This window comes from Oncorhynchus gorbuscha, linkage group LG17 (assembly GCF_021184085.1).
Source record: "Oncorhynchus gorbuscha isolate QuinsamMale2020 ecotype Even-year linkage group LG17, OgorEven_v1.0, whole genome shotgun sequence".
Taxonomy (NCBI): Eukaryota; Metazoa; Chordata; class Actinopteri; order Salmoniformes; family Salmonidae; genus Oncorhynchus; species Oncorhynchus gorbuscha.
Genome location: NC_060189.1, coordinates 20022792 through 20040499, shown reverse-complemented (window position 1 = coordinate 20040499; position 17708 = coordinate 20022792). Strand labels below are relative to the sequence as shown.

The window sequence follows — 17708 nt, the reverse complement described above, 5'->3', positions numbered from 1 at the left end:
AGCTTTGGGTGCCGTGGGGTCGAGCGTACAGAGATTACCATAGAGGAGCTGGTGGCTCAGTTCATCATCAGCCAGCAGAAGCAACAGGCTCTCCAGGAGCAAGCACTGGAGGAACAGCACCAACAAAACCGCAGACTGGTAGTGGAGGTAGCACAGTTGAAGGTTGGGAGGGCTCAGGAGTCTGGCCCGAATCAGTTCCTGGTTACGTTAAAACCTGTTTGGGATAGGGGGCAGCATTTTCACTTTCGGATGAAAAGCGTGTCCAGAGTAAACTTCCTGCTACTCAGGCCCAGAAGAAAATATATGCATATTATTAGTATATTTCGATAGAAAACACTCTGAAGTTTCTAAAACTATTTGAATGATGTCTGTGAGTATAACATAACTCATATGGCAGGCGAAAACCTGAGAAAAATCCAACCAGGAAGTGGGAAATCTGAGGTTTGTAGTTTTTCAACTCATTGCCTTTCTAATATACAGTGTAAATGGGGTCATATTGCACTTCCTAAGGCTTCCACTAGATGTAAACAGTCTTTAGAACCTTGTTTCAGGCTTCTACTGTGAAGGTGGAGAGAATAAGAGCTGTTTCAATCAGGTGTCTGGCAGAAGGCCATGAGCTGGACACGCGCGTGGCCGCGAGAGCGACCTGCGTTCCATTGCATTTCTAAAGACAAAGGAATTGTCCGGTTGAAACATTTTTTAAGATTTATGTTAAAAACATCCTAAAGATTGTATAGAATCATCGTTTGACATGGTGACCCTGGCCCACCTGCAGTGGCTCACACGAGAGGGGACGGAGGAACCGGGGGACAAGGAGGTGATGGTGTCCTGTGTACACAGGGACACGAAGAGGTACCCAACGGTGCCAGTGAGGATAACCACCCCAAGGGGGAATACGAGATGCACGTGGGAGCTGTTCCTAACCTACCAATGTCCATTCTCATCAGTCGAGACTGCCCTCTCTTCTAGGCCCTGTGTAGGAGGGACCTGGGGAGGCAAGCATGGGAGGTAGGAAGAAAAGGAAAAAGGACAGTGGCCTGTGCAACCCAACCCCCGCCACAAAAGGTGTCCACTGGGCCCGAGTCAGACACGGAGGAGGGAGACGACCCCGCTCCGGCAAGCGAGCCACCATGCGAGAAAGACCTCAGGCTCCCCTTTATGGAGGTGGAGGCCCTAGACGGACCTCCCGACACTGGAATCCTCACGGGGCAGTTCGGGATGGCAGTCCCCGATCTCCAGAACGCTAGGGGCCAGGTGATTGCGGTGGATGGCGTACTGTTATCTGGGGTAAGTGATTGGTGCAACCTCCACTTCACAATTTAGCATCATTTATTGTATAAGGTAGTAAAGCATAATGGGGAGACAGAAAAGAGTTGTTACTCATACCCAGCCAATATGTTAGGACTGTGTTGCAGCTTTCCCACACCCACCTGCTTGGGGCACACTTGGGGATGGAGAAAACCAGGGTGTGGATCGGGAACCGGTTCCACTGGCCCGTAGTCAAACGCGCCGTCGAGGACTATTGCTGTAGTTGCCCAGCGTGCTGATCACAGCTCCGAGGGTGCATTATCAAAACCATTTGGTTCCCTTGTCCATTATAGGAGTGCCATTCGAGCGGGTGGCAATGGATCTGGGGTCTATTGGTGAAGACCGCGAGGGGACACCAATACATCCTGGTCATTGTGGATTATGCCACCCGGTATCCTGAGGAAATCCTGCTACGCTGCGGCAGCAAAAGGTACCGCATGGGAGCTCTTCCATTTATTTAGCCTGGTGGGTATTTCGCAGGAACTCCTGATGGACCTTTCATGTCTCTGGTGATGAAAGATGTCTGCAATCTGTTACGAAATACAACAGGTGAGGACCAGTGTGTACCATCCACAAACGAACGGGCTGGTGGAATGCTTCAACAAGACCCTAAAACAGATGCTGAAGAAGGTCATCGAGGGAGACGGGAGGAACTGGAAACAGTTGCTGCCCCACCTGATGTTTTCAGTGCGCGCGGTACCCCAAGCATCCACAGGGTTCTCCCCCTTTGAGTTCCTGTATGGCCGTCGGCCCCGCGGGCTGCTGGACCTAGCCAAGGAGGTCTGGGAGCAGCAGCAGACCCCTCTTCGCAGCGTAGTAGAACATGTGGAGGAGATGAGGGAGAGGATGACCGTGATTTGGCCAGTGGTGAGAGAGCACATGGCCCAGGCGCAACGTGCCCAGGAGCGTGTCAACAACCGTTGTGTCCAACCACGAGAGTTCCAACCAGGTGAGAAGGTCTTGGTGCTGATCCCTACAAGGGAGAGTACATTCCTGGCTACGTGGCATGGGCCCTACGACATCGTTGAGTGAGTATGCGACGTCAACTATAAGGTCCACCAACCGGGGCGGAGAAAACCCCTCCAGCTTTACATTTACTGAAGAAATGGCACGCACGCGAGGTGCTGTGCGTAACGTGGACCCGGCCACAGCAAGGCCCGTCCTCAATCTCGAAGTTGCAATGGGGGAAGACCTCAGGCCGACTCAACGACAAAACATCAGAGAGTTCGTCCAGCGGAATACGACAGTGTTCTCCGAGGTGCCGGGGCGCATGGATCTCGTGGAACATCATATCCACACCCGTCTAGGAGAAAGTGCGTAAACGGCCATACTGGATACCAGAAGCCCAGAGGGTGGCTGTTAGAGGAAATCGTAGTTAAGATGAATAATTATGTATACATTATTGATATTCTAATACTATTATGTTATGATATGAAAAGTAAAAGTTATTGGTTAAGCTGTTACTGAAAATGTAAGCAGAACTAATTTGATTGTCTGTGCCTCTTGGGAAGGTCAAGGGGGAGAAAAAGCTTTTCAGACAAGATAAGAATGTTTGGGTTTTGTTCCATTGGTGAGAGAAATCTGTATCTTTTAGACAGGTTGTAATGTCTGGTTTATGAGGGGAGTAGAAAGCATCTCCGGACCTAAACAAAAAAACAACAGGGCTATCGTGGGAAACTGATGATGTCATTTTGAGTTTATAACCTGTGGAAATCTGTGTATGTGGTTAGTACTCTCTGGAATTAAACGCTCTTTAACCTGGCTTTTAAGACTGGTCTCGATCTACTTCATGCATAATTAATGAACTTACAACTCATTAATGAATTAGAAATGAGTGCTAATTGGTTTTGGCAATTAAAACATTAAAGGAATTTAGAATTCCTCTTTCATTGGTGGTCCAGTGGGAAGTGGCGACAATGCTAGAAATGGGGGTACTGGAGGAGTCACACAGTGAGTGGTCTAGCTCCATAGTGCTGGTTCCGAAACCGGAATGAACCGTCCGCTTCTGTAATGACCTCCGGGGCCTGAACGAGGTCAGTAAGTTCGATGCCTACCCCATGCCCCGGGTGGACGAACTGATCGACCGCTTGGGGATGGCGTCAGGGACGAAGGGGTACTGGCAGGTGCCACTGGCAGAGGCCTCCCGGGAGAAGACCTTCTCCAATCCGGGTGGAGGTCCTGCCAGGTTCTGCCTTTCAGGCTCCAAGGGGCACTAGCGACCTTTCAGCGACTCATGGACCGCATCCTGCGGCCGCACAGTGAGTACGCCGCTGCTTATCTGGACGAAATAATTCACAGCGATTCTCTTTCTCTGTCATCCACAGGTCCTAGCACGGCATTGCGGACACCCTATCCCGGAGGGATGCAAACCTAGCCCTTAGCATGCCTCCCTCCCAGTCAGGTGGGGGTAGGGGGTGGTATCCCAGGAAGTCTACGCCGGGGGGTGGTAATAGAGGGGAGGTATGTGAGGCAACATTGGCTCCCTCTGCTGGGAATACGGGAGCTGGGCACCCCAACACGGACAGCCCTCAGTGGAGGTAATTAGAGGAAGATGCCAACCAGCCATTGAGGCCAAATTAAAGGAGCACAGTGGCACACCGCGAGAGAGAACGGGGAGAGACCGACACCAAGCCACAGTAGAGAAGAAGGACCGAGCCAAACATAAGTGATTTACTTTGTTATGTTTATTTTGTCTCTATGTCAATCTCTGCACCCTCAACCCAACATCCCACGGTTTACCACAAGAGACACAGACACAGAGAGAGCGAGAGACACAGAGAGAGCAAGAGACACAGAGAGAGCAAGAGACACAGAGAGAGCGAGAGACACAGAGAGAGCGAGAGACACAGAGAGAGCGAGAGACACAGAGAGAGCGAGAGACACAGAGAGAGCGAGAGACACAGAGAGAGCGAGAGGGGGAACGTCGGGGGGGTCAGGACGACTCTAAGGGCCTCTGGCTGACAGGGGTGCAGGGGTGCCGGATGGGGGAAAGTCAGGACGATTCTAAGGGCCTCTGGCTGACGGGGGTGCAGGGGTGCCGGATGGGGGGGAAAGTCAGGACGATTCTAAGGGCCTCTGGCTGACAGGGGCTCTAAAGAATTATTAGAACATTATTTTTTTCAATATTATATTATTAACCTATCATCATTAATATAATATTTTATTTACAATTGAGTGAGGAGTGCCGGTGGAGCATCATGTCTCAGCTTCATAAAAGAAAAACCTGGCTTCCAAAAACAAAAATAAAAGAAACACAGGAGAGAGAAAACAAAGGGTGACAGAGTCACCCAATGTTTCACAAAGGAAGGTGGGTGTCGTGAGTGTTGGAAATGAACCTGTTGGCTTAGTCCATAGTGAAATAGGCTGCTTTTACTCCCCTAACATTAGTTGCTTCATATCTTCACAGAACATTCTGTGTTTACATGAAGCTACTCTTTTAATCAATGCAGGCAAACTTTTAGCAAGCTATTCAAAATAAATCAAATTGTCCCTGCCTGGTGCAAGGCCCCCAGCAGCCCTGTCTCCCCAGCCACATACCCCTGAACCAGTCCCGTCTCCCCAGCCACATACCCCTGAACCAGTCCCGTCTCCCCATCCCCATACCCCTGAACCAGCCCCGTCTCCCCAGCCACATACCCCTGAACCAGCCCCGTCTCCCCAGCCACATACCCCTGAACCAGCCCCGTCTCCCCAGCCACATACCCCTGAACCAGCCCAGTCTCCCCAGCCACATACCCCTGAACCAGCCCCGTCTCCCCAGCCACATACCCCTGAACCAGCCCCGTCTCCCCAGCCACATACCCCTGAACCAGCCCAGTCTCCCCAGCCACATACCCCTGAACCAGCCCCGTCTCCCCAGCCACATACCCCTGAACCAGCCCCGTCCCCCCAGCCACATAACCCTGAACCAGTCCCGTCTCCCCATCCCCATACCCGTGTACCCATCCCCATACCCCTGAACCAGCCCCGTCTCCCCATCCACATACCCCTGAACCAGCCCCGTCTCCCCATCCACATACCCCTGAACCAGCCCCGTCTCCCCAGCCACTTACCCCTGAACCAGTCCCGTCTCCCCAGCCACATACCCCTGAACCAGCCCCGTCTCCCCAGCCACATACCCCTGAACCAGCCCCGTCTCCCCAGCCACATACCCCTGAACCAGCCCCGTCCCCCAGCCACATACCCCTGAACCAGTCCCGTCTCCCCATCCCCATACCCGTGTACCCATCCCCATACCCCTGAACCAGCCCCGTCTCCCCATCCACATACCCCTGAACCAGCCCCGTCTCCCCATCCACATACCCCTGAACCAGCCCCGTCTCCCCATCCCCATCCCCCTGAACCAGCCCCGTCTCCCCATACCCCTGAACCAGCCCCGTCTCCCCATCCCCATCCCCCTGAACCAGCCCCGTCTCCCCATCCCCATACCCCTGAACCAGCCCCGTCTCCCCATCCCCATACCCCTGAACCAGCCCCGTCTCCCCATCCCCCTGAACCAGCCCCTTCTCCTAATCCCCATACCCCTGAACCAGCCCCGTCTCCTCATCCCCATACCCATGAACCAGCCCCGTCTCCCCAGCCACATCCCCCTGAACCAGCCCTGTCTCCCCAGCCACATACCCCTGAACCAGTCCCGTCTCCCCAGCCACATACCCCTGAACCAGCCCCGTCTCCCCATCCCCATACCCCTGAACCAGCCCCGTCTCCCCATCCCCCTGAACCAGCCCCTTCTCCTAATCCCCATACCCCTGAACCAGCCCCGTCTCCTCATCCCCATACCCCTGAACCAGCCCCGTCTCCCCAGCCACATCCCCCTGAACCAGCCCCGTCTCCCCAGCCACATACCCCTGAACCAGCCCCGTCTCCCCAGCCACATACCCCTGAACCAGCCCAGTCTCCCCAGCCACATACCCCTGAACCAGCCCAGTCTCCCCAGCCACATACCCCTGAACCAGCCCCGTCTCCCCAGCCACATACGCCTGAACCAGCCCCGTCCCCCAGCCACATACCCCTGAACCAGTCCCGTCTCCCCATCCCCATACCCGTGTACCCATCCCCATACCCCTGAACCAGCCCCGTCTCCCCATCCACATACCCCTGAACCAGCCCCGTCTCCCCATCCCCATACCCCTGAACCAGCCCCGTCCCCCCAGCCACATACCCCTGAACCAGTCCCGTCTCCCCATCCCCATACCCGTGTACCCATCCCCATACCCCTGAACCAGCCCCGTCTCCCCATCCACATACCCCTGAACCAGCCCCGTCTCCCCATCCCCATACCCCTGAACCAGCCCCGTCTCCCCATCCCCCTGCACCAGCCCCTTCTCCCCATCCCCATACCCCTGAACCAGCCCCGTCTCCCCATCCCCATACCCCTGAACCAGCCCCGTCTCCCCATCCCCATACCCCGTCTCCCCATCCCCCCATCCCCATACCCCGTCTCCCCATCCCCATACCCCTGAACCAGCCCCGTCTCCCCATCCCCATCCCCCTGAACCAGCCCCGTCTCCCCATCCCCATCCCCCTGAACCAGCCCCGTCTCCCCATCCCCATACCCCTGAACCAGCCCCGTCTCCCCATCCCCATCCCCCTGAACCAGCCCCGTCTCCCCATCCCCATCCCCCTGAACCAGCCCCGTCTCCCCATCCCCATACCCCTGAACCAGCCCCGTCTCCCCATCCCCATACCCCTGAACCAGCCGCGTCTCTCCATCCCCATACCCCTGAACCAGCCCCGTCGCCCCATCCCCATACCCCTGAACCAGCCCTGTCTCCCCATCCCCATCCCCCTGAACCAGCCCCGTCTCCCCATCCCCATCCCCCTGAACCAGCCCCGTCTCCCCATCCCCATCCCCCTGAACCAGCCCCGTCTCCCCATCCCCATCCCCCTGAACCAGCCCCGTCGCCACATCCCCATACCCCTGAACCAGCCCAGTCTCCCCATCCCCATAACCCTGAACCAGCCCCGTCGCCCCATCCCCATCCCCCTGAACAAGCCCCGTCTCCCCATCCCCATCCCCCTGAACCAGCCCCGTCTCCCCATCCCCATACCCCTGAACCAGCCCCGTCGCCCCATCCCCATATCCCTGAACCAGCCCCGTCTCCCCATCCCCATACCCCTGAACCAGCCCTGTCTCCCCATCAACAGACCCCTGAACCAGCCCCGTCTCCCCATTCCCATACCACTGAACCAGCCCTGTCTGTCTCCCCATCCCCATCCCCCTGAACCAGCCCAGTCTCCCCATCCCCAAACCCCTGAACCACAGTTTGGTGAGGATAAAGGCCCTTCTGTGTGCCAACCACTGATCATGAAGTATTCCAGAGATCTGACACCTGAGTTTCAACATGAAGTAAGACACCTGAACACTGTATATGCTGCCACTTTCCCCCTAACTTGTCCCCTCTTGGTCTCCTGAACACTGTATATGCTGCCACTTTCCCCCTAACTTGTCCCCTCTTGGTCTCCTGACACCTGAACACTGTATATGCTGCCACTCCCCCCTAACTTGTCCCCTCTTGGTCTCCTGAACACTGTATATGCTGCCACTTTCCCCCTAACTTGTCCCCTCTTGGTCTCATGAACACTGTATATGCTGCCACTTCCCCCCCTAACTTGTCCCCTCTTGGTCTCCTGACACCTGATCACTGTATATGCTGCCACTTTCCCCCTAACTTGTCCCCTCTTTGTCTCCTGAACACTGTATATGCTGCCACTTACCCCCCCTAACTTGTCCCCTCTTTGTCTCCTGACACCTGAACACTGTATATGCTGCCACTTCCCCCTAACTTGTCCCCTCTTGGTCTCCTGAACACTGTATATGCTGCCACTTTCCCCCTAACTTGTCCCCTCTTGGTCTCCTGAACACTGTATATGCTGCCACTTCCCCCTAACTTGTCCCCTCTTTGTCTCCTGACACCTGAACACTGTATATGCTGCCACTTTCCCCCCTAACTTGTCCCCTCTTGGTCTCCTGAACACTGTATATGCTGCCACTTTCCCCCTAACTTGTCCCCTCTTGGTCTCCTGAACACTGTATATGTTGCCACTTCCCCCTAACTTGTCCCCTCTTTGTCTCCTGACACCTGAACACTGTATATGCTGCCACTTTCCCCCCTAACTTGTCCCCTCTTTGTCTCCTGAACACTGTATATGCTGCCACTTACCCCCCTAACTTGTCCCCTCTTTGTCTCCTGACACCTGAACACTGTATATGCTGCCACTTACCCCCACTAACTTGTTCCCTCTTGGTCTCCTGACACCAGAACACTGTATATGCTGCCACTTTCCCCCTAACTTGTCCCCTCTTGGTCTCCTGAACACTGTATATGCTGCCACTTTCCCCCTAACTTGTTCCCTCTTGGTCTCCTGACACCTGAACACTGTATATGCTGCCACTTTCCCCCTAACTTGTCCCCTCTTGGTCTCCTGAACACTGTATATGCTGCCACTTTCCCCCTAACTTGTCCCCTCTTGGTCTCATGAACACTGTATATGCTGCCACTTACCCCCCCTAACTTGTCCCCGCTTGGTCTCCTGACACCTGATCACTGTATATGCTGCCACTTCCCCCTAACTTGTCCCCTCTTTGTCTCCTGAACACTGTATATGCTGCCACTTACCCCCCCTAACTTGTCCCCTCTTTGTCTCCTGAACACTGTATATGCTGCCACTTACCCCCACTAACGTGTTCCCTCTTGGTCTCCTGACACCTGAACTCTGTATATGCTGCCACTTCCCCCTCTAACTTGTTCCCTCTTGATCTCCTGAACACTGTATATGCTGCCACTTCCCCCTAACTTGTTCCCTCTTGGTCTCCTGAACACTGTATATGCTGCCACTCCCCCCCCTAACTTGTCCCCTCTTGGTCTCCTGAACACTGTATATGCTGCCACTTACCCCCACTAACTTGTTCCCTCTTGGTCTCCTGACACCTGAACTCTGTATATGCTGCCACTTCCCCCTCTAACTTGTTCCCTCTTGATCTCCTGAACACTGTATATGCTGCCACTTCCCCCCTAACTTGTTCCCTCTTGGTCTCCTGAACACTGTATATGCTGCCACTTTCCCCCTAACTTGTCCCCTCTTGGTCTCCTGAACACTGTATATGCTGCCACTTCCCCCTAACTTGTCCCCTCTTTGTCTCCTGACACCTGAACACTGTATATGCTGCCACTTTCCCCCTAACTTGTCCCCTCTTGGTCTCCTGAACACTGTATATGCTGCCACTTTCCCCCTAACTTGTCCCCTCTTGGTCTCCTGAACACTGTATATGCTGCCACTTCCCCCTAACTTGTCCCCTCTTTGTCTCCTGACACCTGAACACTGTATATGCTGCCACTTTCCCCCCCTAACTTGTCCCCTCTTGGTCTCATGAACACTGTATATGCTGCCACTTACCCCCTAACTTGTCCCCTCTTGGTCTCCTGACACCTGAACTCACTGCCACTTCCCCCTCTACTTGTTCCCTCTTGATCTCCTGAACACTGTATATGCCCCCTAACTTGTTCCCTCTTGGTCTCCTGAACACTGTATATGCTGCCACCCCCCCCTAACTTGTCCCCTCTTGGTCTCCTGAACACTGTATATGCTGCCACTTACCCCCCTAACTTGTTCCCTCTTGGTCTCCTGACACCTGAACTCTGTATATGCTGCCACGTCCCCCTCTAACTTGTTCCCTCTTGATCTCCTGAACACTGTATATGCTGCCACTTCCCCCTAACTTGTTCCCTCTTGGTCTCCTGAACACTGTATATGCTGCCACTCCCCCCCTAACTTGTCCCGTCTTGGTCTCCTGAACACTGTATATGCTGCCACTTCCCCCTAACTTGTCCCCTCTGTCTCCTGACACCTGAACACTGTATATGCTGCCACTTACCCCCCATAACTTGTCCCCTCTTTGTCTCCTGACACCTGAACACTGTATATGCTGCCACTTCCCCCTAACTTGTCTCTCTTTGTCTCCTGACACCTGAACACTGTATATGCTGCCACTTACCCCCTAACTTGTTCCCTCTTGGTCTCCTGAACACTGTATATGCTGCCACTTACCCCCTAACTTGTTCCCTCTTGGTCTCCTGAACACTGTATATGCTGCCACTTTCCCCCCATAACTTGTTCCCTCTTGGTCTCCTGACACCTGAACACTGTATATGCTGCCACTTCCCCCTAACTTGTCCCCTCTTGGTCTCCTGACACCTGAACACTGTATATGCTGCCACTTCCCCCTAACTTGTTCCCTCTTGGTCTCCTGAACACTGTATATGCTGCCACTTCCCCCTAACGTGTCCCCTCTGTCTCCTGACACCTGAACACTGTATACGCTGCCACTTTCCCCCCATAACTTGTTCCCTCTTGGTCTCCTGACACCTGAACACTGTATATGCTGCCACTTCCCCCTAACTTGTCTCCTCTTTGTCTCCTGACACCTGAACACTGTATATGCTGCCACTTACCCCCCTAACTTGTTCCCTCTTGGTCTCCTGAACACTTGTTACCCCCCTAACTTGTTCTCTTGGTCTCCTGAACACTGTATATGCTGCCACTTACCCCCTAACTTGTTCCCTCTTGGTCTCCTGAACACTGTATATGCTGCCACTTCCCCCTAACTTGTTCCCTCTTGGTCTCCTGAACACTGTATATGCTGCCACTTTCCCCCTAACTTGTCCCCTCTTGGTCTCCTGAACACTGTATATGCTGCCACTTCCCCCTAACTTGTCCCCTCTTTGTCTCCTGACACCTGAACACTGTATATGCTGCCACTTTCCCCCTAACTTGTCCCCTCTTGGTCTCCTGAACACTGTATATGCTGCCACTTTCCCCCTAACTTGTCCCCTCTTGGTCTCCTGAACACTGTATATGCTGCCACTTCCCCCTAACTTGTCCCCTCTTTGTCTCCTGACACCTGAACACTGTATATGCTGCCACTTTCCCCCCTAACTTGTCCCCTCTTGGTCTCTGAACACTGTATATGCTGCCACTTACCCCCTAACTTGTCCCCTTCTTGGTCTCCTGACACCTGATCACTGTATATGCTGCCACTTTCCCCCTAACTTGTCCCCTCTTTGTCTCCTGAACACTGTATATGCTGCCACTTACCCCCCCTAACTTGTCCCCTCTTGGTCTCCTGACACCTGAACTCTGTATATGCTGCCACTTCCCCTCTAACTTGTTCCCTCTTGATCTCCTGAACACTGTATATGCTGCCACTTCCCCCTAACTTGTTCCCTCTTGGTCTCCTGAACACTGTATATGCTGCCACTCCCCCCTAACTTGTCCCGTCTTGGTCTCCTGAACACTGTATATGCTGCCACTTCCCCCTAACTTGTCCCCTCTGTCTCCTGACACCTGAACACTGTATATGCTGCCACTTACCCCCCATAACTTGTCCCTCTTTGTCTCCTGACACCTGAACACTGTATATGCTGCCACTTCCCCCTAACTTGTCTCCTCTTTGTCTCCTGACACCTGAACACTGTATATGCTGCCACTTACCCCCTAACTTGTTCCCTCTTGGTCTCCTGAACACTGTATATGCTGCCACTTACCCCCTAACTTGTTCCCTCTTGGTCTCCTGAACACTGTATATGCTGCCACTTTCCCCCATAACTTGTTCCCTCTTGGTCTCCTGACACCTGAACACTGTATATGCTGCCACTTCCCCCTAACTTGTCCCCTCTTGGTCTCCTGACACCTGAACACTGTATATGCTGCCACTTCCCCCTAACTTGTTCCCTCTTGGTCTCCTGAACACTGTATATGCTGCCACTTCCCCCTAACGTGTCCCCTCTGTCTCCTGACACCTGAACACTGTATACGCTGCCACTTTCCCCCATAACTTGTTCCCTCTTGGTCTCCTGACACCTGAACACTGTATATGCTGCCACTTCCCCCTAACTTGTCTCCTCTTTGTCTCCTGACACCTGAACACTGTATATGCTGCCACTTACCCCCCTAACTTGTTCCCTCTTGGTCTCCTGAACACTGTATATGCTGCCACTTACCCCCTAACTTGTTCCCTCTTGGTCTCCTGAACACTGTATATGCTGCCACTTACCCCCTAACTTGTTCCCTCTTGGTCTCCTGAACACTGTATATGCTGCCACTTTCCCCCATAACTTGTTCCCTCTTGGTCTCCTGACACCTGAACACTGTATATGCTGCCACTTCCCCCTAACTTGTTCCCTCTTGGTCTCCTGAACACTGTATATGCTGCCACTTCCCCCCCCAACGTGTCCCCTCTGTCTCCTGACACCTGAACACTGTATATGCTGCCACTTCCCCTCCTAACTTGTCTCCTCTTTGTCTCCTGACACCTGAACACTGTATATGCTGCCACTTACCCCCTAACTTGTTCCCTCTTGGTCTCCTGAACACTGTATATGCTGCCACTTACCCCCCCTAACTTGTTCCCTCTTGGTCTCCTGAACACTGTATATGCTACCACTTCCCCCCCTAACTTGTTCCCTCGGTCTCCTGCATGTAATTTGTAAGATTCAGCTGCAAAGCATATTTGGAGAAGTGTGCATTGCTTTACGTATATTTTGCACACTGCCTGTGACTGTTGCTGATGGTGAGAGAGCTTCCAGTAAGCTAAAACTGATTTTTAAAAACTATTTGAGGTCCACTATGTCCTAGGACAGGCTTTGCAGTCTTGACAAGCTGTCCATTGAAAGTCAGTTAGCTAGAAAGCTGGACTTCAAAGACTTGATCAGTGACTTTGCTAGCAAGAAGGCTTGGCCCTGGGCTCTTGGTGAGTAAGGCTGAGCAAGGGCCAGTGATAACTGTTTAATGGCTGTGGATACTGGATCACTACACACATGATGCCCACAGGCTGAGAACAAGACTGAGAACAGACTGAGAACAAGATATATCTCAAAGTAATGGCTGGATTGCCATAAAATGTGTTGTGCACAATCAAGACCGCAAGTGGAAGAAACCTATTGATTTGGTGACCTCTTGACCTTTCCTCTAGCACCACTATCAGGCCTTTTCATTTCCATTTTGTTTTCCACCTTTCCAGCTGCTTATTTTCTTGTTGGTATGTAACTTAGTTCAACAATCTGCTGCTGATTTGATTATTTGGTTTGTTATATCATTCTATAGATGCTCATGTTCATCATGTATATTTAAGTAATATTTATTTTAAGTTATTCATTAATGCTAATGTAAAAGACATCCATTAGCACATTTCTGATAGAGGGGATCAGTCTTGCTTCAAATAGTGAATTCCACTGTATGGAGAATGTTGCACACATGTCTGCACAGGGTTCTATTTCCACAGCTCAGTGTCAGTAAATATCCTACAGTAAATAATGGACTACAAGAGAGTTGCAAGGCTGCAGAGCTACGGTTATTTAATTCAAGCTTTCAACGGGTTGATTGGGATCTGGAGGTGTGTGATATACACAGCCATCCCAAAATCCCTGGCGGTGCTCCTGTGTGTGTGTGTGTGTGTGTGTGTGTGTGTGTGTGTGTGTGTGTGTGTGTGTGTGTGTGTGTGTGTGTGTGTGTGTGTGTGTGTGTGTGTGTGTGTGTGTGTGTGTGTGCCACAGAAACATGATGACACTGGCCAATGACATTTGACAGGAACAACAGAGATTATCTGCTGTTCTTTTGTGCTTAGTGTTGAGCCTTTCACCAGCACCTGGGCGAACACACACATGACCTTTTATATAGACTCACTGTGGAGTCTACAGAGAGGCTGGTCTACAGCTGGTAGGGTGGCAAATCTATCAAACACCAGAGTGTCATAGAGGGATTCAACAGATCTGTATTTGGGCCACATTTGGCACTGGCAAAATGTCACTTCATTATAGTAGCGTGTGTGTTCACCTGTGGCTTTCTGTCGGACATTGTTGCGGGCCTTCTCCACGCCAGGGGCCCCTGAGGTGGTAGCGCTGCGGAACCTCATGGGCTCCTGGACCCCCTGCTGGTCTCCCTGGTTCCTCCAGCTCAGAGAGAAGGACCTGGCCACCGCTGCTGCCTTCTGGGAGTCCTGGACCACTCCTGAGAGACATACAGAGAGAGAGAGACAGACACATAAATAATATCAATAGAAAATAAAAAAGAGAAACGGAATCTTGAGTTTTACCATTGCTGCTATCTGAACTGAGGCTTATACTGCATTCCTCACCACTATCCCTGCATCTCTCCCCCCTTCTCTCTCTCCCCCCTGCCACCCTCTCCCTCTCTCCCCCTACCACCCTCTCTCTCCCTCTCTCTCCCCTCTCTCCTCCCTCCCTCTCTCTATCTCTATCTCCCCCTGCCACCCTTTCCCTCTCTCCCCCTGCCACCCTCTCTCTCCCTCCTCTCTCTCCCTCTCTCTCCCCTCTCTCCTCCCTCCCTCGCTCTATCTCTATCTCCCCCTGCCACCCTTTCCCTCTCTCCCCCTGCCACCCTCTCCCTCTATCCCCCTTCTCTCTCTCCCTCCCTCTCTCTGACCCCATCTCTCTGACCCCATCTCTCCCTGCCACCCCATCTCTCTCCCCTGCCCCCCTCTCTCTCCCTGCCACCCCCCCTCTCTCCCCCCCCCTCTCTCTCTCTCCCTCCTTACCCCGTCCCCTCTGTTTCTTCTCCTTCTGTTCACTGAGTTTGTCCAGGGGCAGGTTGCTCATGTCCAGGCCGTAGACGGAGCGGGCCAGGACAGCGGTCAGAGAATCCATGATGCTGGCCCACTCTGTCACCAGCTCCTCCCAGCCTGTCAGAGACGACAGCACAGACAGCAGCTCGTCCCACAGCTCCCGAGAGATGAAGACACACAGGTTGGCCCGTACCCACGCCACGATGATTGTCTGGGGGAGGATGTACAGGGGCACACAAAACATATCTCATTAATCATCAGGGCCAGACAGCTGGTTCTCATTGGCTTGGAATCAAAACACCAACAACGTACAAGCCAATATAGCTGCAACATTAAAGTTACCCAAAGGGAGCAGATTTGTCCTGTTTAAAACATGTCAAATGTTGTTTTATCTCTGTAATACTACTGCTCATTAGCAATTTTATCAATTTGTCTTTAGCTAACCCAGATAGGTTCCCAATCTCCCAACCTCATAACTAACTACCCAGAAGCCATTTCAGGCTACCAAGTTAGAGTAGCTAGCTTGTCTAACTATATTTTACATGACTGCTGGCAAGGTTGGTAGACAATAGAAAAGCAAGCACTTACTAAATGTACTGAATAAGACATTCCTTTCAATATTTTACCCAGATTTTAGTAAAGATGCAGAGAAGCATATTTGTTTCTTTAAAGGGAAATGCTTAAATATGCAGAACTGACTTATTTTTTATGTTTTTATTTTTTTTATTTTTTTTTTACATAGAATTAAACAATGGTTATGGCTCGGCAGGAAAAAGCAGTTTCACATGTTTGATAATGCAAAATTGTCCAACAGTCCCCCTCTGGACCACCACCCAGCAATCTTCACGTACATTGTGCCGTCTCAGACTTATGGGGTGCTTGACTCCCCTGAACATTAACACATTATATTGTCATCATGGGCAACAACCATTTCCTGTAGCTTAGTAGGGCTTCCTCTAACAGAGGTATCAGAACAACTAACAGTAAGAGAGGATATAGGAGCAATAGGATGATCCCCAGATAGACTTACCCTGAAGAGGATGGCAGCCAGGCTCTCAGCGAAGAGGTCTTTTCTTTGGTTCTCCTGAGGCCTCTTCATCACCGCCTCAGTGATCCTCAGCAGCACCTGTAGCATCTGCTGCCTAGACACACACACAGACACACGGACACACGGACACACACACACACACACACACACCAGGACAAACACACACAAACACCAGGACAAACACACACAAACACCAGGACAAACACACACACACACCAGGACAAACACACCAGGACAAACACACCAGGACACACACACACCAGGACAAACACACCGGGACACACGTACACACACCAGGACACACGTACACACACCAGGACACACACACACCAGGACACACACACACCAGGACACACACACACCAGGACATACACACACACACACACCAAGACACACACACACACACCAAGACACACACACACACCAAGACACACACACACACCAAGACACACACACACCAAGACACACACACACCAAGACACACACACACCAAGACACACACACACCAAGACACACACACACACACCAAGACACACACACACACACCAAGACAAACACACCAGGACAAACACACCAGGACAAACACACCAGGACAAACACACCAGGACAAACACACCAGGACAAACACACCAGGACAAACACACCAGGACAAACACACACACACCAGGACAAACACACACACACCAGGACAAACACACACACACCAAGACACACACACACCAAGACACACACACACACACACACACCAAGACACACACACACACACCAAGACACACACACACACACCAAGACAAACACACACACACCAAGACAAAAACACACCAAGACAAACACACCAGGACAAACACACCAGGACAAACACACCAGGACAAACACACTAGGACAAACACACCAGGACAAACACACACACACCAGGACAAACACACACACACCAGGACAAACACACACACACCAGGACACACACACCAGGGGACACACGGACACACACACCAGGATACACACACACCAGAGGGCATTAGTCCATCATCGTCCATCACAGTGTCTCAGTAGATGAGTATACAACAGTTTCTGTCCAGGTCTTTCTGGTAATACAGTCCTTCAGGTACAAGCAAAAGCGTGGTTTAGAATGATTGCATTAAACTAGTGGGTGTACACAATACACAGTCTATATCCGTACGTGTATGAGGTGCTGACTGCCGTACCATGTCTGTGTGTTCATGGCGTGCTCCATGATCATGTGGCGGTAGATGCTCAGCACCCCCTTGCACACCTCCACCTGGTTGTCCAGTAGTTTGGGCACGTCCTGGCACGGCTCCAGTAGAAACACGTTGGCAGAGTTGGTCAGGAACACCTGGGAAAGAGCAACGAATAAACTATGGTCAGGGTTGATGAGATACAAACACATTGCTGGCCACAGAGGTCAAACAGAGGTTACAAAAGACAGAGGACACACTCTCACTCTCTCAAAATACACACACGACCACGTACCACACACATGACCACACACACACGACCACGCACAACCACGTACCACACACACGCACGTACCACACACACGCACAACCACGTACCACACACACGCACAACCACGTACCACACACACGCACAACCACGTACCACACACACAACCACGTACCACACACACACGCACAGCCACGTACCACACACACGCACAACCACGTACCACACACACGCACAACCACACACACGCACAACCACGTACCACACACACAACCACGTACCACACACACGCACAACCACGTACCCCACACA

General features: G+C 52.2%; 1 protein-coding gene across 4 annotated transcripts in view; it reads right to left on the bottom strand.

The window, feature by feature from the left end:
- The window catches only part of LOC124001930 (ral GTPase-activating protein subunit alpha-2-like), a 193369-nt gene that overhangs the window by 100215 nt on the left and 75446 nt on the right, over positions 1-17708 (bottom strand). For all 4 annotated transcript variants that reach the window (XM_046309095.1, XM_046309098.1, XM_046309097.1 and 1 more), the window contains exons 13-16: positions 17138-17286; positions 15918-16029; positions 14861-15098; positions 14140-14313 (exon numbers count right to left, since the gene is read on the bottom strand). In XM_046309095.1, coding sequence (XP_046165051.1) covers positions 14140-14313; positions 14861-15098; positions 15918-16029; positions 17138-17286 — 673 coding nt within the window. The remainder of the gene's footprint in view (positions 1-14139; positions 14314-14860; positions 15099-15917; positions 16030-17137; positions 17287-17708) is intronic.